This window comes from Canis lupus, chromosome 12, assembly GCF_048164855.1.
Source record: "Canis lupus baileyi chromosome 12, mCanLup2.hap1, whole genome shotgun sequence".
NCBI classification, from domain to species: domain Eukaryota; kingdom Metazoa; phylum Chordata; class Mammalia; order Carnivora; family Canidae; genus Canis; species Canis lupus.
The window spans coordinates 24,690,029-24,715,573 of NC_132849.1; the positions used below are offsets into that span (position 1 = coordinate 24,690,029).

General features: G+C 40.2%; 1 protein-coding gene across 9 annotated transcripts in view; it reads left to right on the forward strand.

Annotated features, from left to right (window-relative positions):
* DNAH6 (dynein axonemal heavy chain 6) overlaps positions 1-25,545 on the forward strand; it is a 233,560-nt gene that overhangs the window by 77,429 nt on the left and 130,586 nt on the right. For all 9 annotated transcript variants that reach the window (XM_072770018.1, XM_072770016.1, XM_072770010.1 and 6 more), the window contains 12 exons: positions 1,437-1,617; positions 3,418-3,514; positions 6,385-6,604; positions 9,549-9,713; positions 9,798-9,911; positions 11,561-11,686; positions 11,770-11,925; positions 12,434-12,595; positions 15,972-16,109; positions 18,527-18,694; positions 22,491-22,639; positions 23,979-24,086. In XM_072770018.1, the coding sequence (XP_072626119.1) occupies positions 1,437-1,617; positions 3,418-3,514; positions 6,385-6,604; positions 9,549-9,713; positions 9,798-9,911; positions 11,561-11,686; positions 11,770-11,925; positions 12,434-12,595; positions 15,972-16,109; positions 18,527-18,694; positions 22,491-22,639; positions 23,979-24,086 (1,784 nt within the window). The remainder of the gene's footprint in view (positions 1-1,436; positions 1,618-3,417; positions 3,515-6,384; positions 6,605-9,548; positions 9,714-9,797; positions 9,912-11,560; positions 11,687-11,769; positions 11,926-12,433; positions 12,596-15,971; positions 16,110-18,526; positions 18,695-22,490; positions 22,640-23,978; positions 24,087-25,545) is intronic.

A 25,545-nucleotide genomic window follows, 5' to 3' on the forward strand; every position in this document is an offset into this window, starting at 1 on the left:
CTTGGGCTGTCAGTGACTGAACCCTGTCACCAATGTCTGAAACCATTCAGTTAAAAAAACAGAGAGGCTCCAAGAGTTTTTCCTCCTTAGAACATGAGCCCTTGCCTTTCCCTACTCTCATTCCCCCTGTACCATTTTCTTCCTCTCCCTAAGTACCTCAGTCAGTTGATATTATAACTTCATAACTGGAAAAGAAAGAGTCTTCTTATCAATGAGAAGAATTAGTATCTGTAATAACAGTCTTCCTGTGCATACAATCCAGTGACTTGCCCTCCTCAGCCAATTTCCATCCGAAAATGCAGCTTTGGTAACTTATTAACTGGCTTTAACCTTGCTGGCAACAACATTAAGCTCAGGTAGGGAACACACTGGCTTCTAAGCCTCAATCATTCAAGCTTTTAGACCACCTTTCACAGTGCCACAACAATCTCATATTTATTGGAAAAACATGCAGTGTTGCTTGAAGTCTGCTTGGTGCCCTTCCTTGTGGTACACCTTTCCTTTTTATTTTATTCTAGCTCAGACTATCCCATAGTAGAACAAAGAACCCACTTACACTGACTTACTTTGTTCCCAGCCTATCTCTTTCTTAGACATCAGATTTTTAGCTTGATTTAATTATGTTTAGATTTCTAAATATTCTAATATGAAAGGTTATCTGGGAAATAATAAAGGCACTAAGTAGGAAAAGATAATTTGTGCCAACCTTGTGTCATAGAGATCATTTTCAGGAATCTACCCTCTTTGATGAACACCTTATAATCTGACCCTGTCCAGCCTCCTCTACTGATGAGTGGGCCGGATGAAGAGAGGGACTACAGAGCAAAGTAATGTTTTCATAGAGGGTTCTTTTAAAAAGTGCCAAATAGGACTTTCTAAAGAATTAACTGTCTGGAGTGGTTGTGACATCAGTTCTCAGGCATAACCCCTAAATCCAGAATGAGAAGAGAGAAATTTTCACAGACGTTGGGCCTACACATGCAATGGCAGGACGTAGAGAAGACAATGAGAATTACCATTCTGACAGTGCATTTCTGGTTTCTTCAATAATAGTGACTACCTCTAAGGGGAGAGGCAGCGGGTGATTTTCTTCTTCCTCCAGTCCTCTGTACCTACTGCATGTTCTGTCACAAGCAAATTTTACTTCTCTGATTGAAGAATGAGAAATGAATCATATTTCTTTTCTAAAAAGAGAGAGAGAAGAATATAGATATAAATGGGGGGAGATGGTAGACTCATAATTCTGCCTAGTATAACATGGGTTGAAATTAGGCTGCAGGGAGTCTTGGACCTTTTAAGGAGGTTTCATCTCAAAGAACCTGTGAGAAGTCCCCAAAATGAAAAAGATATAGTGAGTCCCCATGTAATTATTTTTAATGTGACTATGTTTTCAGTTCAGGATTAAAAATTTGGTTATGCCTGTATTTTTCCTCTAGGAAGAGTGGCTGAACTGCCAAAGAAATTGGCTATACCTAGAAAGTATTTTTAATGCTCCAGATATTCAGAGGCAATTGCCTGCCGAAGCTAAGATGTTCCTTCAAGTGGATAAGTCATGGAAAGAAATCATGAGGAAGGTGAACCGGTTGCCTAATGCTCTTCGAGCAGCTACTCAACCAGGTATAAAACAAAAATTTAAAAAAACAAACTAAAAGACTTTACAACCATCTAAAATGATTAACACCTGTAAGATCCTGACAATATGTGGTACACTCAATCCTTGATTCTTGTCATCATTGATGACCAGGAATATTTGTAGCATATCTGACACTCTTCCTGAGCAATGTGAATTGAACACTGTTGTTGTGGTTGTTGTTAATTATTATCATTGTTATTATTACCTGTCAGCTGAGTTCATAGTTTTGACACCCAAGAATCTGATTCTTTTTGCTGCTTTCATAATTCGGTTCCTGCCACAGAGAATCAGTGATGCTTGCATGACACAATTTGACTACAAGACATATATTCACATCCAGGTGACCTAGTCTGCTAAAGCTCTCACAGACTTGTAACCATAAAAATGTTCACATTTTATCTTTCATTAATTCATGAAAAACATTTAAAAATATTACCACAAATTATGATTCTAATCTCAAGGTTGAAATGTGTTTTAATAAGTTCTGTTTCTAGGGATGTGGAATCAATGCTTTGGTGCATGCATATACATGGTTATTGAACTTTATCAAAGCCTCAGCAAGCTTGCTTGTTGTTCTGCAACATATGACCTTTCCTGGTGAATACCTCCAGATAGCTTCCCTGTCAAGCAGAAGCAGCCTGATGGGCTATGCTCTTTGCCCAAAGAGTCTTACGTAAAAGCAGAAACAGAAAGGAAAAACTATATGGTGTGAACAGAATTGAAAACTTTTAAACTTTGGGCCTCGGAAGGTCACCCACATTCCTTGACTCCTAGCCATCTTCCAGCCAGCAACTGAATCACTTCAGCCTCTGCTTCTGTCCTAACATCTCCTGCTCTGTCTCTGACCCTCTTGCCTCCCTCCTAGAAGAACCCCTGTGATTACATTGGGCACACTAGATAATCCAAGATAGCCTCCCCATCCCATGATCATTGGTCACATCTCCCAACTTCCTTTTTCCATATAAACTAACATATTCTCAGGTTCTGGGGAATAGGGCACAGACATCCCTGAGAGTACTTTATTCTGCCTACCACATGCATATTCAAATCTTTTGCTGCAAAAATATTAATGTGTGTGATTACAGAGTACTGCTGCAGTCTCCACTGGACTTGTTATGTAAAAGCTTTTGAAATTTAAAAAATATATGTGATTCTTAAATATATCTGGCCATAGGGATTTCAGAGAAAGAAGTGCGGATCTATATATGTCATTTCAGGTGATGATGAAGCTATGAAGGAAAATAGCATAAGGGGCTGCAGAACAGCTGGGGGCTGCTGTGTGTGTGTGTGTGTGTGTGTGTGTGTGTGTGTGTGTGTGTGTTTGATGGAGGGCTGTTTTGACAGAGTGGCTTTTGAGCAGAAAGTATTAGGAAAGAAGGAATGAGACACGTGTGCAAATCTGAAGGAGGGTATGAAAGGCAGAAGAACAAAGGTGAAGACCCAAGATGACATTGTACTTAGCACACAGAACGGTTTGTGCTTGGGTTTGGCTTTGGTTCATGCATTCCCAGCCCCTTAAAAGTGGGGGGTGTCAGGTAAAAAATAAAAAATGTTTCAGGTTGAATACTTGTCTGTCTGTGGTAAATACTGAAATTAATATTAGATCATGTTATTAAAAGTAATAGTTAATATTGTTAGCCAACTTCCCCCAATTTAGATTTCTTCTCAAATAAAACCAAAGCTTTGAAGAATGCTAATGTCATATTTTACTTCCACTTAAAATTGTATCTCCTATTTATTTTAACACAATATAACCAGTATCTTTTCTCCCCCCCAACAAACAGGACTTCTGGAAACTTTTCAAAATAATAATGCATTACTTGACCAAATTCAAAAGTGTCTAGAGGCATATTTAGAATCCAAAAGAGTTATCTTTCCAAGGTAAGTTTATAAAGCAACCTATGATATTTTCTGTAGTGAAGATTATCCATTAATTTAAAAGGATATACTTAAAAACAAACTATAACCTCAAAATATCAGGGAACCAGAGCAAGAAACAAGAAAGATATCATAATTGGCTGACCAATCCAGCTTATATCTTGACTGAAGAGTGTAAGTCTCAGAGATTAAGGTAGAGTATTTGGTAAAGAATTAAGTGGTTAAGTACCCAAGGTGCTGAGGGATTCTTGGTTTCAGCATTGTTTCATTTTTGGGTGCGCACACGTGTCCCTGCCTCTGTACATGTTTACACTGATGTGAAAAGTCAGAGAACCTTGTGTTGCCTGAGCAGGTTTCTTTGGGTTAATCAATGACCTAAGAGTGTCCCTGGAGAAGTTGTCCAAGAGATCATTTCACAAACTCCAAATGAAATTTTTTACTCATCTCTTTATTCCAAAAACATACTAAATGTTATGCTCAGAGCTAAAGATACAAAGAACAAGACTGGATCCCTACCCTAATGGGGCTCATGGTTAACAGGTGGATAGTCAGGTAAATAAACCATTATAATATAATTATATAACACCAGAATAAACTACTTGATGTTAGCCAATGATCCCAACTTCAGTCATTAGGGCACATTGTACTATAACACAGATGATATTGGCAAAATGGATTATCTTTCCTGGTATTTTCCTGTTTGTTGTTAAGGAGTGGCCATTAATTAAGGTCTGTCCTAGGAAAAACACTGTGGCAGCCAGGGTTAGGTCCATATCTGGGTTACTTGGTCAAGAGGGGTAATTGCTGGGTACCAGGACAGGGTATGTGTGTACATGAGAAATCCAAGACCCGAAAGATTTGGTTGAGTTTTCACAGAAGTGGTCAGGCTTTAAAGAATACACACAAATCTTACTAAAACATCATTCAGGTGACATGGAGAAAGGTAGAAGAATCTGAGGTTTGGAATGTGCCTTTTGTCTGTTTTACTCTTAAATCAGTGGTTCCCAATTTGAGTCTCCCAAAGCCGGAGAAAATCTATATACTACTTTTGATTTCTTTGTGTCTTTTGGAAGATTTATAAACATTATCTCAAAGAATATAAAATGAAATTCAGGGGGCCTGGATGGCTCAGTCAGTTAAGTGTCCAACTCTTGGTTTCAGCTCAGGTCATGATCTCAGGGTTCACACTCAGCCGGGCACCTGATGGAGATTCTCTCTTCCTCTTCCTTTGCCCCTCCCCCCATAATCTTTCTATTAATTAATATATCACTGTTGGGAAGCCTGGATGGCACAGTTGTTGAGCATCTGCCTTTGGCTCAGGTCGTGATCCCGGGTCCTGGGATTGGGTTCACATTGGGCTTCCTGCATGGAGCCTGCTTCTCCTTCTGAGTATGTCTCTGCCTCTCTCTGTATGTCTCTCATAAATAAATGAATATATATATATATATAAAGTCTAGGTTTTGGCTTTGTGCTGCTTTAGACATTCTTGAGCACATCTCTTGGAGTACCGACAAGAAAACTGGAAACAGTTTACTTATGATATTAAAAGCGAAAAGCTTCAGCTTTTATTTGTTCTTTTGCTTAGAACTACATAAACTGGGTCTGCTACGTGTATTATGTCAGGAGGCTCTATGTGGTATTGGTTTCACCCTGCAGACCTTAATGAAGACATACTGTGAGCTGCAGACCAAGTTAGCTTCTGGGGATACAAGATGAATACAGTACTGTTCCAGATTTCACAGGGCTCATGGTCCAATCTTCATAGTTATCTGTTTCTTTAGTTTAAAAAGAAGCATGGGCACAAATTAATTATTACTGGATGGTAAAGAAGCAGGACTTATAAGAGTCCAACCAGTAGCATCTTTATTTCTAACTAATAACTGTCTTTGCATTCCCTGCTGGGAGCTGGTTTCTTCCTGCCCCTGGACAAAATTTTGAGCAGACCTCTGAATTTTCTGGTCATTCTCAAATAATTAAAACAAACACATCTTGTCACTTCAACCCTATAAATGATCTTTAATAATCAAACTCTAAACTTCTTTTAAAGTGAAAGCTTCCCCTTTCCCTGCCCAGGTCTGTTGCAGGTCTAAAGGCTTTAGTGTTGATGAGGGTATATGGTAAATCAACCCTCCCCTCTCCCTATTAGGTTTCTGAGACTCTAGGTTTGGGGCAAGGAGAAGAGAGGCAAGGCAGCAGAGCAGCCTGACTGGGCTGGTGCATATCTGGCCCCCTCTCTTCGACATGGGGACTGTCATGGGCTCTTTACCATTCATTCCCTTCAAAACCTAGGGATCTCTCATAGTGAAGATCCAGAAGTGAAGTGTCTTCTCTGGCCAGGCCCTTATCCCTCTCCCTCATCCCTCAGCACCCACACAGGCCCCTTCCCCAATTCTTTTCCTACAGTGTCTTCATGTCTCCAAATGGCCCTGGTGGGCAAGATCACAGAAAATCCCATGCAGATTACACCAGCATGGCCCACGTGTGGATATTCACAGACCCAAATAAAGCTCCTCTAACCACCTATCCATCTACCCAACACATTAGGTGTTGAAAGCAGGTAGGTGTAAGGTGTTAAGGCTAGATTCTAGGGAAAACTAACATATCTTCACTCTAGAACAAATCAGTATCATGGCAAGAGCTAGCATTTTTTGAAAAAAATTATATGTATCAGGCACTAATTCTAGATGTCTGAGATGCATCCACACTAGTCTCTATAGCAATTGTATTTAGAGACAAGTGGTCTCCCCAGAAATCCAGGACCAGTAGGTTGGAGGTTCAAGAAATCAGTGACTGAGAAAGAGATTTATCTTTCATGTCTACATAAGGCTTTCCTTCACTTTCAAGTTACATTTTAAGTATTTTCTTTAATCCAGATTTTACTTCTTGTCAAATGATGAACTTCTGGAGATTCTGGCCCAAACACGAAATCCCCAAGCTGTGCAACCACACTTACGGAAATGCTTTGACTCCATTTCAAAGCTTGAATTTGCTGTCATGCCTCCTACTGAAGGAAAAATTCCTGGTGTGGAAGGAGAGCCAGAAAAGGTTTACACTAATGATATTTTAGCGATGCTATCACCAGAAGGAGAACGGGTGAGGTGCTTTTTGTTTATAATTCTTTACAGGGAAGCTTTGTTGCCATTCTAGGGTTAAGGGTAGAAGTTTCCTCTTTGTCCTCTAAAGCATTCATCAAGGACTATGGCATCGCACTCTGTGGGCTCAGCAGTTTCAGAGATAACCAAGATGAAATTCTTGGCCACAAAGAGCTCTAGTGGAGATATGGTCAAACAAATGTTTAAGAAGTACCACGGTTGGGGGGATCCCTGGGTGGCTCAGCGGTTTGGCGCCTGCCTTTGGCCCAGGGTGCGATCCTGGAGTCCCGGGATCGAGTCCCATGTCAGGCTCCTGGCATGGGGCCTGCTTCTCCCTCTGCCTGTGTCTCTGCCTCTCTCTCTCTCTCTCTCTCTCTCTGTGTGTCTAAAATAAATGAAAGAAAGAAAGAAGAAAGAAAGAAAGAAGAAGAAGAAAGAGAGAAAGAAGAAAGAAAGAAAGAAAGAAAGAAAGAAAGAAAGAAAGAAAGAAAGAAAGAAAGAACGAACGAACCACAGTTGGGAATGTGAACTGGTACAGCCACTCTGGAAAACTGTGTGGAGGTTCCTCAAAGAGTTAAAAATAGATCTGCCCTACGACCCAGCAATTGCACTGTTGGGTATTTACCCCAAAGATACAGATGCAGTAAAATGCCTGAACACCTGCACCCCAATGTTTATAACGGCAATGTCCACAATAGCCAAACTGTGGAAGGAGCTTTGGTGTCCATTAAAAGATGAATGGATAAAGAAGATATGGTCTATGTATACAATGGAATATTCCTCAGCCATTAGAAACGACAAATACCCACCATTTGCTTCAACGCAGATAGAACTGGGGGGTATTATGCTGAGTGAAATAAGTCAATCGGAAAAGGACAAACATTATATGGTCTCATTCATTTAGGGAATATAAAAAATAGTGAAAGGGAATAGAAGGGAAGGGAGAATAAATGTGTGGGAAATAATAGAAAGGGAGACAGAACATAAAGACTCCTAACTCTGGGAAACGAACTAGGGGTGGTGGAAGGGAAGGAGGGCAGGGGGTGGGGGTGAATGGGTGACGGGCACTGAGGGGGGCACTTGACGGGATGAGCACTGGGTGTTATTCTGTATGTTGGCAAATTGAACACCAATAAAAAATAAATTTATTATTTAAAAAATAAATAAATAAAATAAAATTTCACAAAGAAAAAAATATAGTGAAAGGGAATAAAGGGGAAAGGAGAGAAGATGAGTGGGAAATATCAGAGAGGAGGACAAAACATGAGAGACTCCTAACTCTAGGAAACGAACCGGGTAGTGGAAGGGGAGGTGGGCGGGGGGTTGGGGTGACTGGGTGATGGGCACTGAGGGGGGCACTTGATGGGATGAGCACTGGGTGTTATGCTATATGTTGGCAAATTGAACTCCAATAAAAAATAAAAAATAAAAAGAAACTAAAAAAATAAAAAGAAACACACTTTAACATACAAAAAAAAAAAAAAAAGAAGAAGAAGAAATACCACAGTTGGGCAGCCCCAGTGGCACAGCGGTTTAGCGCCACCTTCAGCGGGGGTGTGAGCCTGGAGACCTGGGACTAAGTCCCACGTCAGGCTCCCTGCATGGAGCCTAATTCTCTCTCTGCCTGTGTCTCTGCCTCTCTCTCTCTCTGTCAGTCATGAATAAATAAGTAAAATCTTTAAAAAAAAAAAAAAAAAAGAAGTACCATAGTAAATGCAATGACAGAAGTATATGCTTTATTCTGAGTAGAGATAAGAACAGAGTAGAGATAGAGATAGAGTAGAGATAACTGGAGGCCTTACTGCCTTACTCAACTCTCCGCAAGAGGCAGAAGAGTGAACTGGTTAAGAGTGCCAGTTCTACTGTCGAGCCACCTGGATTCAAGTCCTATCTTTTAACCTCATCTATAAAATGAAGAATAGTAATAGTGCCTGATTAATGAGATACTGAGGATTTTCAAGTAGTACATTATGTAGATTACTTAGAACTGTATCCAGTGGGTGCTATGAAAGTGGTAGTTGTCACTGCTGGCAGTGGTGTCTCCAGGACACTGCACAATGCCTAGTATATAGTAAACACCAAGCAAGTGAATGCATTCTCCTATGGAGACCCACAGGACTTCACAGAGAAGAATCTCTCTCCCTCTCTCTCTCTCTCTACGCCCCCCCTTCTCCTCCCTGTACACTTCTCTCTCTCTCTCTCTCTCTCTCTCTCTCTCACACACACACACACACACACACACACACACACACACACAGAGGCAGCCAAAGAAGGTGGAACATAGACATAGGAGGGAGAACATTCCATACAGAGGAAACGTGTGGGGAAATGCCAAGGATTTCAGTCCAGTTAGAGCAAGACATGTGTTCATGGGAGTGGTAGAAACCTGTAAACATTTTACTTGTCCTGAATTGGCCCTTTTGCAAAGGAATTCACCCATCACTAGTGCAGAAGCAGAGAAAAGGGAGGACCATGGCCAGTATCCAGGGAAACCATGAAAGTTAAAAGGAGGGTGAAAGAAGAACTAAGACACCCAGGCAAGCAGGGCAGTCAGGTCATTGGAAGTCCAAGAAATAAATATGAGGACTGAAAAGCATCAATTGGACTTGACAGTTGAAAGAACATTGGTAACCTTAATGACCTTAACAGGTTTAGAGGAACAGTTAGGGACAAAAATCAAATGGCAGTAAGTAGGAAAAGAAAGGGAAGGAATTCATGTAGTCAGTCATATATACGCCTTTTTTCAGGAATTTGGCTCCAAAGAGAAGCAGTTAAAAAAAAAAAAGAGGGGGTAAGGAGAGATCTGTAGAGTGGGATATCAATAGAAGGTTCTAGTATTTGTGGTTAGGCTTCAGTGTTTCAGGGTTCTGTTATAGAAGCACAGAGGATATATGGCTGGCAGGTCCCACACGGAACATGATGTCATTGCTCTGATTATCTTCTAGGTTAGCTTAGGAAAAGGCTTGAAGGCCCGGGGCAATGTGGAGGAATGGCTTGGTAAAGTGGAAGAAGCCATGTTCGTGTCTCTGCGACGCCTGTGCAAAGCTGCCATCGTTGACTATCAGGCGAAACCAAGGACAGACTGGGTGATTGCTGGCCACCCTTCTCAAGTAACTTACACTCCTTAAATTTCCACCTCTGAATCCGTTTTTGGTGAGATGCATCGCACATTTAAGGATGATGTTTCCATGCAGGTGATCCTGACTATTTCTCAGATCATGTGGTGCCGTGATTTGACTGAGTGTTTGGAAAGAGAAGGTGGTAATCACATAGAGGCCCTGGAAGATTTTGAGAAAGTAAACTTTGAGGTGAGATTTTTAACAAGGTGACATTGAACATATTGCTGTACAGGATGGTCTCGTTAGTGGGTTGTTTGGGGTTTTTTTTTTTTTTTTTTTTTTTTGGTATGGTTAATGCAAAGAACTTTTAATGCTCTGACATGACTTAGAAAGCTTTAATGGGTGACGGGCACTGGGTGTTATTCTGTATGTTAGTAAATTGAACACCAATAAAAAAAATAAATTAAAAAAAAAAAAAAAAGAAAGCTTTGGGGTTCTTACTAAAACCATTTATGCTCAGGTTTTCTTAAGGATACTACCTTGATATTTTTTAAGTATTTATAAGACATTAAAATAGGAGGAAAAGACAATTTAAAGAGGAAAATCTCAAGATTATAATGGCTTGCTACATTTAAGGAGACTGTATTTAGTAGGTCTTGAATATCTCTCACAGACATTTATTCAATTCAGGAAAACGCCAGGACTTGTGTCATTTCTATTCTTAGGCTCAAGATGTGCTTTTCTACTATTCTAGAGAATCCTGAGGCAGCCAATAAAACAATAAATTACTGAATCCAAATACCATTCTTCAAGAATGTTTAACCTATAGTTCGGAAATGCCACTTTACAGCTATGCCTAATCTTTAATTCCAAATTTAATTCTATTTCCAAGCAAAGTTGCATGTTTTAAAAATCATCTTTGAAACAGAAACGGAAAGAAACAACCCTCTTCAGTTGAGAGAACACTATCTCTTGAGGACCTCTTAGAATTTCATGTCACAAAGCCACAGAGGAGAGAAAAGACTCTATATGGAAAGTTCCCTTGACCTCTGTGTAGAGGTGGTCCCTGATTAAGGTCAGCATGAGCGAAAATTCAGCATAGCAGCTCAAGGCTTCAAAGACACTGCCCTCCTTTGAAAAAGATTGAACCTTGGGGCACCGGGGTGGCTCAGTCAGTTAAGCATCCAACTCTTGGTTTTGGCTCAGGTCATGGCCTCAGGGTCATGAGATCCAGCTCAGCGCTCTGCAAGTAGTCAGTCTGGAATTCTTTCCCCCTCCTTCTCTCTCCCCCTCTGCTCCTCCCCTCTCCCCACCATGTGCTCTTGCGCACTCTCTCTCTAAAATTAAAAAAAAAATTTTTAATTCTTTTAAAATGAAAAAGATTGAGTCATTTAGGTGAAAATTGGGAGCACAATCTGTCCAAAAATGCTCTCATTCAGTCAATTATTAGCTTATTAAAAATGCTCAGGTTTTCTGATTATCAACGGAAAAACTACCCCTGAAAATGAGGAGTGCCTCCTTAATCATATTTAATTTTTAGGGAGAACAGTCTTCTCTAGAGACATCATCATGTAGTTAAGAGCATGGGCTTTCCTCGAGGTTTTGCCACTTCATAACTGTGTGACTGCCACCAAGTTACTTACCCTCTCAGATCTTTAGTTTTTCTCTAGTGTAAAATGAGGAAAAAGATAGTATGTGCTTCATAGAAGTCATCTAGGAATTAAGTAAGTTAAACTTTTGTCCTGTTTGGTCACAGAATTACAGATTCTTAAGATTAGTTTTGACAAATTTCAAATCCAAATTTAATAGTAAGAAACAGAAAAAATAGTAAAAAAAAATAGATATGTAAGCTGATTTTTTAAAATTAATAATGACAATTTTTCTTTTTTGATTTGTAGAGATTAAATGCCCTGGCAGTGATAGTTCGAGGCAGTCTTCCAAAATTACATAGAAACATCATAACTGCCTTAATTACTATTGATGTACATGCAAGAGACATAGTCACCGAACTTGTTCAAGCCAAGGTAACTTATATTTAAGTAAAATCATATTTTTCTTCCTGAAATTAGTGTACCTAATATATGTATCATTGTTATCACTCATTTAGGTAGAGGAAGTCGATTCCTTTGACTGGCAGAGACAACTGCGCTATTATTGGGATATAGATTTGGATAATTGTGTAGCTAGGATGGCACTCTCTCAGTACACTTATGGCTACGAGTATTTGGGTGCATGCCCAAGATTAGTTATTACTCCTCTCACGGTAAGCTACTGATGACTTAGGTTAAGAGTGATACAAATGCTTTCTTAAAATAGTCTTAAAAAGGGGCACCTGCGTGGCTGGGTTGGTTGTGATCTCGGGGTCCTGGCACTGAGCCTCCACATCAGGCTCCTGCTCACCAGGAAAGTCTGCTTCTCCCTCTTCCTGTCCCTCTGCCCCTGCTTGTGCTCTCTCTCACTCCCTCTCTATCTCTCAAATGAATAAATAAAATCTTTTTTAAAAATAGTCTTGAAAAATAATAAATAAATAAATAAAATAGTCTTGAAAAGTTCCATCTAACCTTAACTCTTCAAAGGATTTGCCATGAATCCATCTTTGTGAAGCAGAGATTTGCATCATTAATCATGTGCCTGGATCTTTGAGTATATTTCAATTGCTATAAAACCTTTCATAGAAAATAATGACCCTCCTCCTGTACAAAGGAAGGGACTTATAAACATGTGGCTTGAGTCAGCTCCCTTCAGTAATGACAATTTATGCACTTCTCCAGGACCGCTGTTACCTTTGCCTCATGGGAGCGTTGCAGCTTGATCTGGGAGGTGCGCCAGCTGGTCCTGCTGGCACTGGAAAAACGGAGACAACCAAAGACCTAGCTAAAGCTCTTGCCATCCAGTGTGTGGTCTTCAACTGCTCCGATGGTTTGGACTACAAGGTACAGTCCCAGCCTCTGAACACTAACATTAAGTGCTTTATGGGCTTTCTCACTTGCAACATGGCCTGACAAAAAAAAAAAAAAAAAAGGAGAGAAGGGGTGATGGCAAGCAAGGGGAAACTAGTAGGACAAGGGATAGTCAAAGTGAGTTAAATAGAGCAAGGGAAAAGAGTCAACACAAAGTGGGCTGAGTGGTCTAGGTAGGAATCAAGGCCATTGGGCGGTCTACCAAATGGAGGCAAAATTAAAAATCTGTTCATGTCACTGAGTAGAAAGAAGTGAGATGAGATACAAGATATAATAGGGAAATCTTGGAATAAGGAACATGCTTACAGGAAGAGATGAGCAATTCAAAGAGTTGTGTACTGAAAATGAAATAGGGGGCACCTAGGTAGCTCAGTGGTTGAGCATCTGCCTTTGGCTCAGGTTGTGATCCTGGGGTCTTGGGATCAAGTGCCACATTGGGCTCCCTGCAGGAAGCCTGCATCTTTCTCTGCCTATGTCTCTGCCTCTCTCTGTGTGCCTCTCATGAATGAATAAATAAAATATTTTTTAAAAAAAGAAAGAAAGAAAATGAAATAGGTAGGAGGTGAGAATTCATGGTAAGATTTTTCAGTATAGTAGTTCTCAAAGTTTTTGGTCACAGGACCCCCATACCTTATTCCCCTTCTAGGTTTTCACAACACAAAGTAGCATATTAAACACTTTATGAAGTCTCACAGTTAGGAAACCTCTTTAGCTTTATTTAATTCACCAAATCTGGGATATTTTGACCATGGGTGCCTTTTGGCCACTAACCCACAGAGCTGATAGTCTCATTTTTCTGAAAGTTACGTCAATGCCTATATAACACCCAAATTTAGAAAGTAATCATTTAAATTGTTCAAGTAAATTGTAATTCATTTATTCTTACAGAGTAAATCATACTTATTTTTCAGAAGCATCTTCAGAAATTGGTGTTTCATGGGACTTTCTGTAAAACCCTCCGCCATTTTTAAAATCTAGGAGAAAAAAAAGTGTCAATGGGAATGTCTTTTTTTTATTAATAAAAAATAATGTTTTTTTAATAAACAAAAAAACGATGGAAGGGCAACACAGACAGTAAGTTATTTCACAGGAGCAGAACAAGTGAGGAACAAGAAACCAGAAAATCTTGAGAGAAGTAATCAGGAAATGTGACCCTTCTCCATCCAGAGCAGGTGGCAAAGACAGCCTCTGGGTACACACAGGAAAGAATATGGGAAACTGCTGTCGGCAATCTCTGGAAGAATTGATACTCCCTAACATCTCACATTTATGGGGATCTGCTCCCATCACTATAAGTTATCTCATCTCAGCAGAGGTACATCAAGTTTTATGATAGTGGTGATTTTTTTATTTTGGGATAATAATTTTGGTTGTTTTTGAGCTTCTCAAATCAAAATTTGAATTTATACACTCAAATCCATCTTTTAATGATTAGCTAGTCATCACTTAGGCTCAGACAGTCCTGGGAGCTGTGCATTTCCAAAGGCACGATGTATACTGTTGTGACACTTAAAGCCACAGGGTACATCTACGTGATTGACTTATCTTAGACTCTAGAGCAGGGATCCGCAAACTTTTAGGAAAATGCCAAGTGGTAAATATCTTAGGCTTGCAACTTGTCAGTTCTTTCTGCTGTTGTGGTACGAAAGCATCCATGTACAATGTGTAAATGTAATATATTATGAATGAGCATGGCTGTGATCCATTAAAATTCCGTTCACAAAACAGGTGTCAGGACAGATATGGCTGTGTTCTGTCGTTTGATGACCTCTGAAGTACCAGTTACATTCAGTGATAAGAAATTTAAGTATTTATTTGTTCTTATTTATACTCTACCTTGTTCCATAAGGGTTTATTACACTAACCTTTTAAAATTTAATATCAGGGCACCTGGGTGGCACAGTCGGTTAAGTGTCTGACTTTTGGTTTCAGCTCAGGTCATGATCTCAGGGTCATGAGATTGAGCCCCACATCAGGCTCTGCACTGACCATGAAGTCTACTTGGGATTTTCTCTCCATTTCCCTCCCACTTGTTTTTTCTCTCCCTCTCTCACTCTAAAATAAATAAATAAATCTTTAAAAAATAATTAAATTAAAGAAATATCTACATGTAGAAAAAATTTAACTGTACAGAAGGATCCAAAGTTAAAAATAACAGATTTTTTCCCCTATTCACATCACCCAGTTCCACTCTCCAGAGACCAGGTTTCTGATTGTTTTTACTTCTTCTGGTGATTGCTATTATCTCTAAGAACTTGTGTCTGTTACTTTATTTGTATATATCAATTTTGGACATTATCTGCCAACTTATGAAATCAAGATTTTATTAGGTATGACCTTCCAACTTTCTGTTCCAACTTCACTTCCTAATTTTTGTTAGTTTATATAATTTTGTCTTACTATGTCAAGGTATATAAAGTTGTACTGTTCTATAACTATAATTATGCCTTCTTTGCTTTGTCTGGGGATGAATATAAAAATGTAAACCCATTATATAGCACTTATAATATCATGGATGATTCATAATGGAATTTAATGGAATAATGGAAATAGAAAAGGATCAATACATACATCATGAACACTCTACCATTCAAAGGAACACATTCCAAGACAAATACCATATGATTTCACTCATATGTGGAATTTAAGAAACAAAACAAATGAGCAAAAGGGTAACAGAGAGGGAGAAGGAAACCAAGAAACAGACTCTTAACCATAGAGAACAAACTGATGGTCACCAGAGGGAAGATGGTTGAGGAGATGGGTGAAATAGGTGATGAAGATGAAGGAATGATGAGCACTGGGTATTGCATGGAAGTGTTGAATCACTAAATCCTACACCTGAAACTAATATTACACTGTCTATTAACTAACTGGAATTTAAATAAAAACTTTAAGAAAACAATAAAGGAACATATTCTAAGCTTCAGGATTAATGGGTTGTTTTTCTATGTCTTTTTAGCTTTCTTCTTCTAAAGCAATGTTTTTCCAGCTTTACTGTGCTTATAAATCACCTGAAGATCTCATTTTAGTGCCTATTCTAATTCTGGGGAGGGACTGAAATTTTGTATTTTAAAATCCCCTGGGTGATGTCAACTCTTAGTGGTTCACTTTGAGAAGCCAAGAACCAAGTGGTTCTCAAAGTGTTAACTCTGGATCAACAGTATTATCACCACCTGGCAACTTGTTAGAAATGCAAATTATCTGGCCACACTCCAGACATCCAGAAGAAGAAAAACTATTGCTTATTTGCAGATACCACCTCTTTTTAATATTTCTACTCAGAATTTAACTTTTGAAGGAGTTCAGCTTTGCAACACAAAGTTGAATAGCATTATTCTGATTTCAGATGATGGGGCGCTTCTTCAGCGGTCTGGCACAGTCAGGGGCCTGGTGTTGCTTTGATGAATTTAATCGAATTGACATAGAAGTTTTGTCGGTCATTGCACAGCAACTCATTACTATTAGGAATGCCAAAGCTGCAAAGGTAATCTATAGGACAATTGTCCAGGAAGGTAGCATTTCTTAAGTCTGTAACCAAGTGATAGCATGTTGCATTTTAGGAAGAACAGTGCTAGCTGTACCATATCTACTCACCTTTCCAGTGTAATTGGTGAGTACTACAGCAATAAGACTTAATTGAGTGAATTAATTCCTCATCCAGGTAACACAGAAGCAACCATACATCAGACACTGTGTGGGGACCTGGAGATACAGAGATGGTGAGACTCAGTCCTGCCCTCAAAGAGCTCTGTGCTTCCCACTCCCAACACACACATGCACATATACATCCACTCGCACCCCATCCCTGTCCCTCCACCTCCTATTTCCCTCTGCACTTTTCTGGCCTTTCACATTTATTTCTCTGTTAGGTTTCTCTACTGTACCTCTTCTGGACTCTACTGCCATCATGGCCCCCAGGCTCAGCCTCATGCTGGTAGGAAAATGAGAGAAGAGCCCTACAGAACCCAGGGGGACCTTGTTTCTCAATCTATACAAACCAGAACAAGCTTGCCAGTTGTTTAATATTTAAATACTCACTGCCCTGAGTCCCTATCGAGTCCTCTACCACTACCATGTCCCCTTTTAAAGAGCACCAGACCTTTGCTGGATCCTGGTGTAGCAAGGGGGACTCTGGACCCAGCTGTAGCTCTAGAGACAGAGGCATTTTCACTGGAAGGTGCCCTGCTAAAGAGTTGTTAAATTTTTGATCATCACTTCTACAAAAAAGCAAATTACAGAACAAGTAAAAAGAAAGCAGAAATTGAACTTTAATGAGTCACTTAATTGTGCCAGGCATTGTACTTTACATTTATTTCATTTTCAAACCAAACCTACATGAAGTAGAAGGCATTTTTCCAAGGTTACAGATGAAAAGGATTCAAAGAAATTAAAAAATATTTCTGGGAACACCACAAACCAAGATATAAACCTAAATCTGTATGACCCTAAAGTCTGAGCTCCTTCAACTACACACTCTTCTGCCTCCCACACCTTCAGAGGAGGCCTGTATTAAATGCAGGGACCTCCAGATAGAGCATAACTCATAAGTCACTGTCACCTTGTTGAGCCTTTAGCAGAGAGCAAAGCACAGGAAGTAAGAAAGAAGGACCAATGAGAATGGAGGCAGGATGGAAGCATTGCTGACCAGAGGGCAACAATGAGAGATAAAAGGAAGGGAGGAAGACATCTGAGATAGTTGGAGGGGAATCAATCCCCTGGAACAGATGAAAAAGCTAGTGCACAGAAACTAACAGGCTTGAATAGCACAAACAACCATTCAGTGGCAGCAGGACTGGTCTCCATTATACTGCCCAGCATTTTCTCCTCTGAACTATGACACATCTGCTAGTCTTCCCCTGTATTCTTTGTGTCTGTTAATAGTGCCCTCCTCATGTGACCCAGCTAGAAACCCGGAATTGTAACTCCGTGATTCCTGGTCTTGTCATTTGTTCAATAATAATTCCTTACTGGTCCCCCGGTCTATAGTTTGTCCAGCCTCTCCACTGCCACCTTTGATACTATCACTCTGCCCAAAATTCTAAGCTTCCCTCCACCTACAGAACAAAATCTAAATTCCTTATCCCAGTGTGCAAGACTTCTGATGCTCAGGCCTCAGCCTAGCTACACTTTCCTCTTGGAACTTTACCCTTAGTGAATGGCTGTCCATTTCCTGAACATGCACTGCTCCTTGTGACCAGATGGCTGCCTCTGCTTATCCATGTGAAATGCCCTTCTTCATTCTTCAGTCCCCCAGCAGGCATCCCTGTTCCTCCTGTGAACTTCGCACACACCTCCAGTGGAGCATCTGTTGTTCTACATGGCCACAGGTTCCACATCTGACTCCACACTGCAGGCCTGGGAGCTTCTCGGGGCCTCAGGAGTGAGTCTCCCTCAGCTCTCCACCTCCACACCTGACCCCATGCCTCATCTGTAACAGATGCTCAACGGGTGTTCCTTTTGAATGAGAGTCAAGGGTGGGGCAACAGTAACAGTGGGGCCTCCAACACCCAAGGACTAAGATCCCATTGGAATTTCTTCTACCCAGAAAGTAGGGTAGAAGGTTTCAGGGCCATTAAACCTATCTTGAATTGAGGAGTCTCAGCAAGAGGTTGAGAGGCCTAAAATATTAACAGGACTGGGCCAGAAAGGAAGAGACAATTTGGGCAAAGCAGGGGCAGGGAGGCAGAAAGCAGGAAATACTGAGCCCAGAAGAGATTGAGAGTGGGTAGAACAGAATCGGGAGGGAAACATTCCCTGTTGTCCAACAGCAGGATTCACTAGGCTGATGGTCTTTGCTTGAATGTTCCATACACAAGGCTTGAACTCAAGTGGTGTTTATGTGAAAGAATTTCTAAATGTTTGGAGAAGTGTTAACTTATAGTTTCTCTTTCCTTTAAACAGCTGTCTAGATTCATGTTTGAGGGACGGGAAATAAAGTTGGTCATGACCTGTGCAGCCTTTATCACAATGAATCCTGGATACGCAGGCAGAACCGAATTGCCAGATAATTTGAAAGCCCTGTTTAGACCCTTTGCAATGATGGTTCCAAATTACACTTTGATTGCAGAGGTGAGCTTCATGTTATAAAGCAGGAAAAATTTAAGCATGTTTTTTATTTACCATTTGATTCTATTGAGATGGAAAGTTTCCTTTAGGAATGTGCCCTGGCACAAGTTACACATTATCGTTTGCTCTTCAGTGTAGAAATGATTGTTATCACTTATAATGTTTTGATGTGTGTGCATGTGTGTATAACTGCTATATCCCTCCTGCCCAGAATGGTATATGGAAGATAGTAGGCCCCTTAGACTGGAATGAATCAGTTAATTTAATTAGTCAGTTCATTGGCGTTTATTCATTTCTAAGAATTAAAATGTCTGGGGACAACTGAGTGGCTCAGTTGGTTAAGTATCTGCCTTCAGCCCAGGTCATGATCTTGGGGTCCTGGGATCCAGCACTGTGTGGGGTTACCTGCTCAGTGAAGAGTCTATTTCTCCCTTTCCCTCTGCCCCTGATTGTCCTCTCTCTCTCTCTGTGTCTCACTCTCTCTGTCTCACTCTCTCTCTCTCTCCCCCTCAAATAAATAAAATCCACCCCCAAATCAAAATGTCTGAATGCATTCTAAAAATTCTATTGCAGTATTGTGATTTATAGGAAATAGATATTTGGTCACTCAATCCAAATAGATTTCCATACGTATTTGGTCTTCATCCACAGTTTCTGGCTTACAGCTCCTACAAACCTTGAAATTTTCTGTGATCAGGTGGTTAAAGTGTCTTTTGTTATGTTAGTGTGATGCTTTTTAGAAAGCCCTTAGGTAACCTAAGGATGGAGGGGAGGCTGGTTGCCCGGAGAACCAACCCTGTGATTACAGGGGAACCTTCAATCCCATGTTTGCCCTCTGGACAGGAGATAGGAGCTGGAGGTTGGATCAGCCAAAAGCCAATGATCAATCATGAACTTGTAATGAAGCCTCCATAAAAACCCAAAATGACTGGGTTTAGAGAGTTTATGGGTTGGTGAACACTTGGAGACTGGGAAGAGCGGTGTGCCTGAAGAGGGCATGGAAGCTCCAAGCCCTGTCCCCATACCTTGCCCTATGCATTCTTTTCCATCTGTCTGTTGATTCATATCCTTTATCTTCAATAAACTAATACTTGTGTTTTCCCGAGTTTTGTGAGCTGCTCTAGCAACTTAAAAGAACCTAAGCAGGAGGTCATTGTGATGTAGGAAAGACATTAGGGTTCAAGGCTGATGGCCAAGAAAGAATTCTTGAGACATCTTTGGTGCAAAAAAAGGTGGTTTTAGTAAAGCACAGGGACAGGACACGTGGGCAGAAATAGTTGCACTGGGATCATGAGGAGTGGCTCATTATAGACTTTCAAGTTGGAAGACGATTACGGACAGCGTTAAGTCTCTAAGGAATTTTGGAAACAAGGTTTCCAGGACCTTGAGGGGGCTAGCTATTGTTAGGAAAAGGTCATTTATTACCATCTAATAAAACCTTAGTCATGAGACAGACCCTTCAGATGATATATGGATGGGTCATATGCTTGGAAGATGACTGCCAATATGTATCTTGGGGGTTAGAAATAAAGGAAGTTTCCAAAGGGATTTTTATACATTAAAATAGACTTACAGGATTCAGAGTGTCAGGCTAAGATTACCTTTTGCCCTTAGCAAAGTATCAATGTCCAGACAGTTGCGTCCTTAGAGGAATGTCACTGTGCCCTTGTCTGTAGGTAATAAGGATATTTAATAATTTTTCTTCTGCCTTTGTTTCCCACATCAGTTGGAACCTCTAATCTGTAGCAGTCAGAAACACAGATAACAGCCCGGACTTGTGACTGGCATCTGAAGTGGGGGATGGGAGGCAGTCTTGTAGGACTGAGCCTTTAACCTGTGGAATCTGATGCAGTCTCTGGCATTAGAATGAAATTGCTCAGAAAGTATAGATTATTCCTGTGGCTAATAAATGCCTTTAATAACGCTAATTTATTCTTCTACAAGAAATAAAAGAAATTACCTAAGAATGGAATGGACCATACCAAATCCTATAACTTTTATTGGTATAATACTTAGAGCATCTCATGGGTCTTCCAGCACCCTTTGTGGGCATGGTAGGGTGAAGAGCAGTTAAGACAGGTGGTGTTTTCCCTCTAGACCCTCTGTGGACAGGAATAATAAATGATTTGTTCATTGTCCAAAGCTGGTAGGAAGAAAACCAGATTTAGAACTCAGTCCAAAATTTTATTCATATCTCATTCTTTGTCTTGTTGTTATATTACTTAATGATCAATTGGGGAAATTTCAAAAAACAGTTTCTGAGTGCTATTAGCATTGTTGTTAAAGACTGAATGAATTGGGGTCTGTCCATAGTAAATATTTTTAATATTTTTAATTACCTGCAATGTGCAGAGCACTGTGCTAATTTTTAATGATAGCGTTAGGAGTTAGTTAGACAGTTACATAGTCCGGGCAGGGTCCCCAACAGGAAAATATGGAGTCAAAACAACTAAAATGAAACATCACTGACATCCTGTTTTGCAGCTTAGATAGGACCATACTAGTGTTCTGCTTTGCAGCCTTTGCAGAAATGACTTCTGCAAAACATCCTAAAATAAGACAACCACAAAAGCACTTGTTTTCGTTTTTAAGATTCTATTTATTTATTTGAGAGAGAGAGAGCATGAGCAGGAGTGAGGGGCAGAGGGAGAGGGAGGAACAAACTCCCTGCTGAGTAGGGAACACAAAGAGGGGCTTGATCCCAGGATCCTGGGATCATAACCTGAGCAGAAGGCAGACACTTAACTGACTGAGCCACTTAGGCACCCCAACAAAAGCATTTGTTAATATCATAGGCAAGGGGCAGTTAAGACCTAAGTCCCCAGATGCCAGCAAAAAAAGACCATCACCATAGAGGCATTAGCCTAATAAGTAGACAGATACATGACCAAAGCCCTGATTGGCATGACTCATCACACCCTGATTGCTTAAGATAGTTCCACAAAACTTTTTTTTCCACAAAAGAGTTTATAAAAACCCCTAAGCTTAGAAACTCCAAGGGCAACCCATTCAGACCCTTCTCCCTCTCTAGGAGCTTTATAATCTTGCTCAATAAACTTTGCTTTGGTGCCCACCATTCCTTGTCTGGTCCCCTCTTAATTCTCTGAGGCAGCAACCAAGAACTTTGGGCAATTAGGGGACAAAAATCCTGTAACAATAGAGCAATAAACAAACAGACATCAGTAAGAAACATCTACATCATTTCAAATCCTGATTCTGAGGCTAACTGCAGTGACTTGAATAGGTTATGGATTGAAGAAAAGATCCACACTCACCTCCACTGTCATCACCCAATTTATTTAGCCAAGAATGCAGAAACTTATCAAAAGGAAGATAACCTTCTAGGGCAGAGGAAGGGTACAAATCTGTGTAGGTTGCCTCAATACTCAGGGAGCTCTAAGGGAGCACCCAGCTATCACTGATTCTGTCCACAGGGTGGTGTTCCTGTAAGGTGGGAGAAACTCAAGTCTTGCTTTTGTACTCATACCTTACAACACCATCCAACCTTCATAATGTGAATGTTTTCTAACAGAAGGCTCTACTGCTCCTTGAACTAAATGTCACCAATGCCACATCTCATCTATAGAAAGAAAGCAGAATCACTGCTCAACCATCGCTGTATAACATTCCACCTTCCACCTTCTTATAACACAGAAAATCCTTTTCCTTTCAATCTTAAATGATATAACAACTTGGAGAGGTAAAATGCCTAAAGTAGATTTTGAATACATTGGTATTATGCTAATATGTTGCCATCAATACAGTATAAGAAGCATTGCATTGTACTTTTCCATTCTAGGTAATTCTATATTCTGAAGGATTTGAATCCAGTAAAATATTAGCAAGAAAAATGACTCAGATGTATAAACTCTGCAGTGAACAGCTCTCTCAGCAGGATCACTACGACTTTGGCATGAGAGCTGTAAAGTCTGTACTGGTCATGGCTGGGTAAGAAGCCAAAGTGGTCAAGAATGAAATTCTAAACCACGTAATCAAAGCATTAAACGACTAATTTACACATGGCTCTTAAAGTGACATAGAAATGGACTATAAATGTTAGCTGCTACCATCATCATTTTGCCTTACACTCCCCATGCCACAGTCAAATGGGGCATCTCTTCTCATTGCACAGAAGTTCTGGTTGGCCCCATACTGAACCTGAGTCTCCACGCTGGGCTTCGGCTAGCTTTCATTTCCCCTGAACCCATCACAAAGGTTGGGTTTACTGTACTTAAAAGCCTTTATTACCGTAGGTAGGATGAGTAGACTTAAAAGGCACCGTTTGTTATGCACATACAGTAAATTTAAGACCTACACATCGCCTGACAAAGACCAAAGAAGTGCTGAGAGAAGCTTCAGTGTCCTCCTTCTGGCCTCAGTCCAGGCTTACGTCCTAGGCTCCATTTCTGCCTTTACAGTATGGTCCAACACTGAGCTGCTTTGTAATTTCTAGTAAAGCAGCTTTCTAGTGTCTTCATGTCCCAACTTCTCTCTCTATAACTTCCTGAAACTCTTATCTCTGGACCCCCACTTTATCCAGAGTCTCTCTAGTCCTTTTTCCTAGGCCATGACTCACTGGTCTGGGATCCACAATCCAGGGCCTCTTCTGTCAGGCCCCTGTATCCCAGGGCTCTGAGCAAATCTCCCTGCCCTTTTCTGTTCTTTCTTTCAACCTCCCAGCTACAGTAGTTTTCCCCTTTACAGGACTGCCATGTAAAGACCAAGGATACTAAAGAGTTTGGATATACTTGCACTCCAGAAACACGACCACCTGCCAGGGGACAAGACAGACATGGGAGCAGTCACCTAGGACACAGTGCATGGGGGCAACCATAATAGGGCTGTGCCTGAGGTTCGCTGAGGAGGGCAATAGAGGAACTTTCTGGAGGAGAAAGTAACTGGGCTGGGTTTTGAAGGAGAAATCGGAGCAAAGCAGGACTTTCTGGGCTGAGAGAAAAGAAAGTTGCAGGAATGTGAATCATATGGTGCATTCGGGAAACTGAAAATTCAGGTTGGATAAAGTCTGGATTGATGCAGGGAGGTCAAGAAAATACCTTTACCATTCTTCTCAAAGCCATGTAGCCAGTGCCTTATCTGTCCTTGTGCTCTGATGGAAATGGACAATGGGTATGCAAGGAAAAACAATCCTCCCCTTCTAACTGGAATCCGCAGAGGGGTGCCTTCCACAGCTTTTTGCAAATAGAATCCCTAACCTACTGGCTAGGAAAATCATGCTCAGTAGTATTAGGTCCTTGGAACATCATCTAAATTATACCTTTAAATTTAGGTCTTTAAAAAGGGAGAATCCAGACCTCAGTGAAGATGTGGTGTTGATAAGAGCTTTACGAGACTCCAATTTGCCAAAATTCCTAACAGATGATGCTCTTCTGTTCAGGTAAATTTCTAGATGTTACAGAATAAAGCATAGCTGCCATGTAGAGGTAAAGGGTAGTCTTCTCTTCAGTTATGTCTGTGTCTTACAAGGTAATAATGTACTCATCTTTTCTGGAGAAATTTATTACAGTTTAAAAAATACTAGTTTAAAATAAAGAACCTAAAATTTAAGCATCAATCAGTCCTTTCTTTTTTCTTTTTCAAAATATTGGTCACTAGGATGTGTGTTATACAAATTAGCATTTGATTATAAGTTCTGACCTAAGAGAAATTCCTGACCCCCAAAAAATCAGACTTGGGGCATAACATAAATGTGATGGCTTTTATCTACTTCTACTTTTACTATTGAATTTTATGTTTATCGAGGTCGTACATGTATACAGTTGTAAAAAGTATCACAAATTAGTCTCATGAGAAACAGTAGCTCCATGCCCTTCACCAACTCCCAATTCCCAAAGGCACTCATTTTTCAATTCTTTTGTTTCTTTATTTTGTTGTTATTTCCCTACATATTTTTATTACTGCATTTATGCTATTTTTTTATTTTTCAGTTTTAGATATGTGCTATAGAGTTAGTAAATGGAAGATGAGGATATGCACATGCACTTCTTCCCGTCCTCTTACCCTCCCTGTGGTTATATTGCAGTCTAACTGGAGCTAAATGTCCAGGTTTCCATAATTTATTACAGCTATATAAACAGTATCCACAGCTGAGCTATGTTTCCCTTGTTTTATTTTCTTTTCCCTGCATTTGTTGATTGTCTTAGTTTTTATTTTTTAATCCTTTACCTACTTTCCTATAAATTTATTAATAATTTATTTCCAAATTCTGCCAGAGTATGTGTAAACCTCCTTTAAAAAACAAAAAACCTGGGGGATCCCTGGGTGGCTCAGCGGTTTGGCGCCTATCTTAGGCTCAGGGTGTGATCCTGGAGTCCTGGGATCAAGTCCCACATCAGGCTCCCTGCATGGAGCCTGCTTCTCCCGCTGCCTGTGTCTCTGCTTCTCTCTCTCTCTCTCTCTCTCTCTCTCTCTAATGAATAAATAAATAAAATCTTTAAAAAATAAAACAAAATAAAATTTTAAAACCCCTTTAATTATATAAGACATTCTAGCAAATTTGTCTCTTTGGAGCCCTCTGTTCTTCTGCTCTAATCTGGATTGTTTGTCCATTATCTGTTACACATTGATCATCCTGGGATGCCCACTTATGATGGTGTTGAAGTTTCCTTTGCTTTTGTCCTGTCAGATCTTCTCATTTCCAGAACATGTCTACTGTCTTTTGGCAAAACACAATGATTAAAATTCCTACACCTTTATCTTTGCACACCTATGATACTTCTATAAAGTGATATTCTAGTACATAAGTTTCCTAGGTTTAATTTTTTTAAGATTTTATGTATTTATTCATGAGAGACACATAGAGAGAAAGAGAGAGAGAGAGGGAGAGAGAGAGAGAG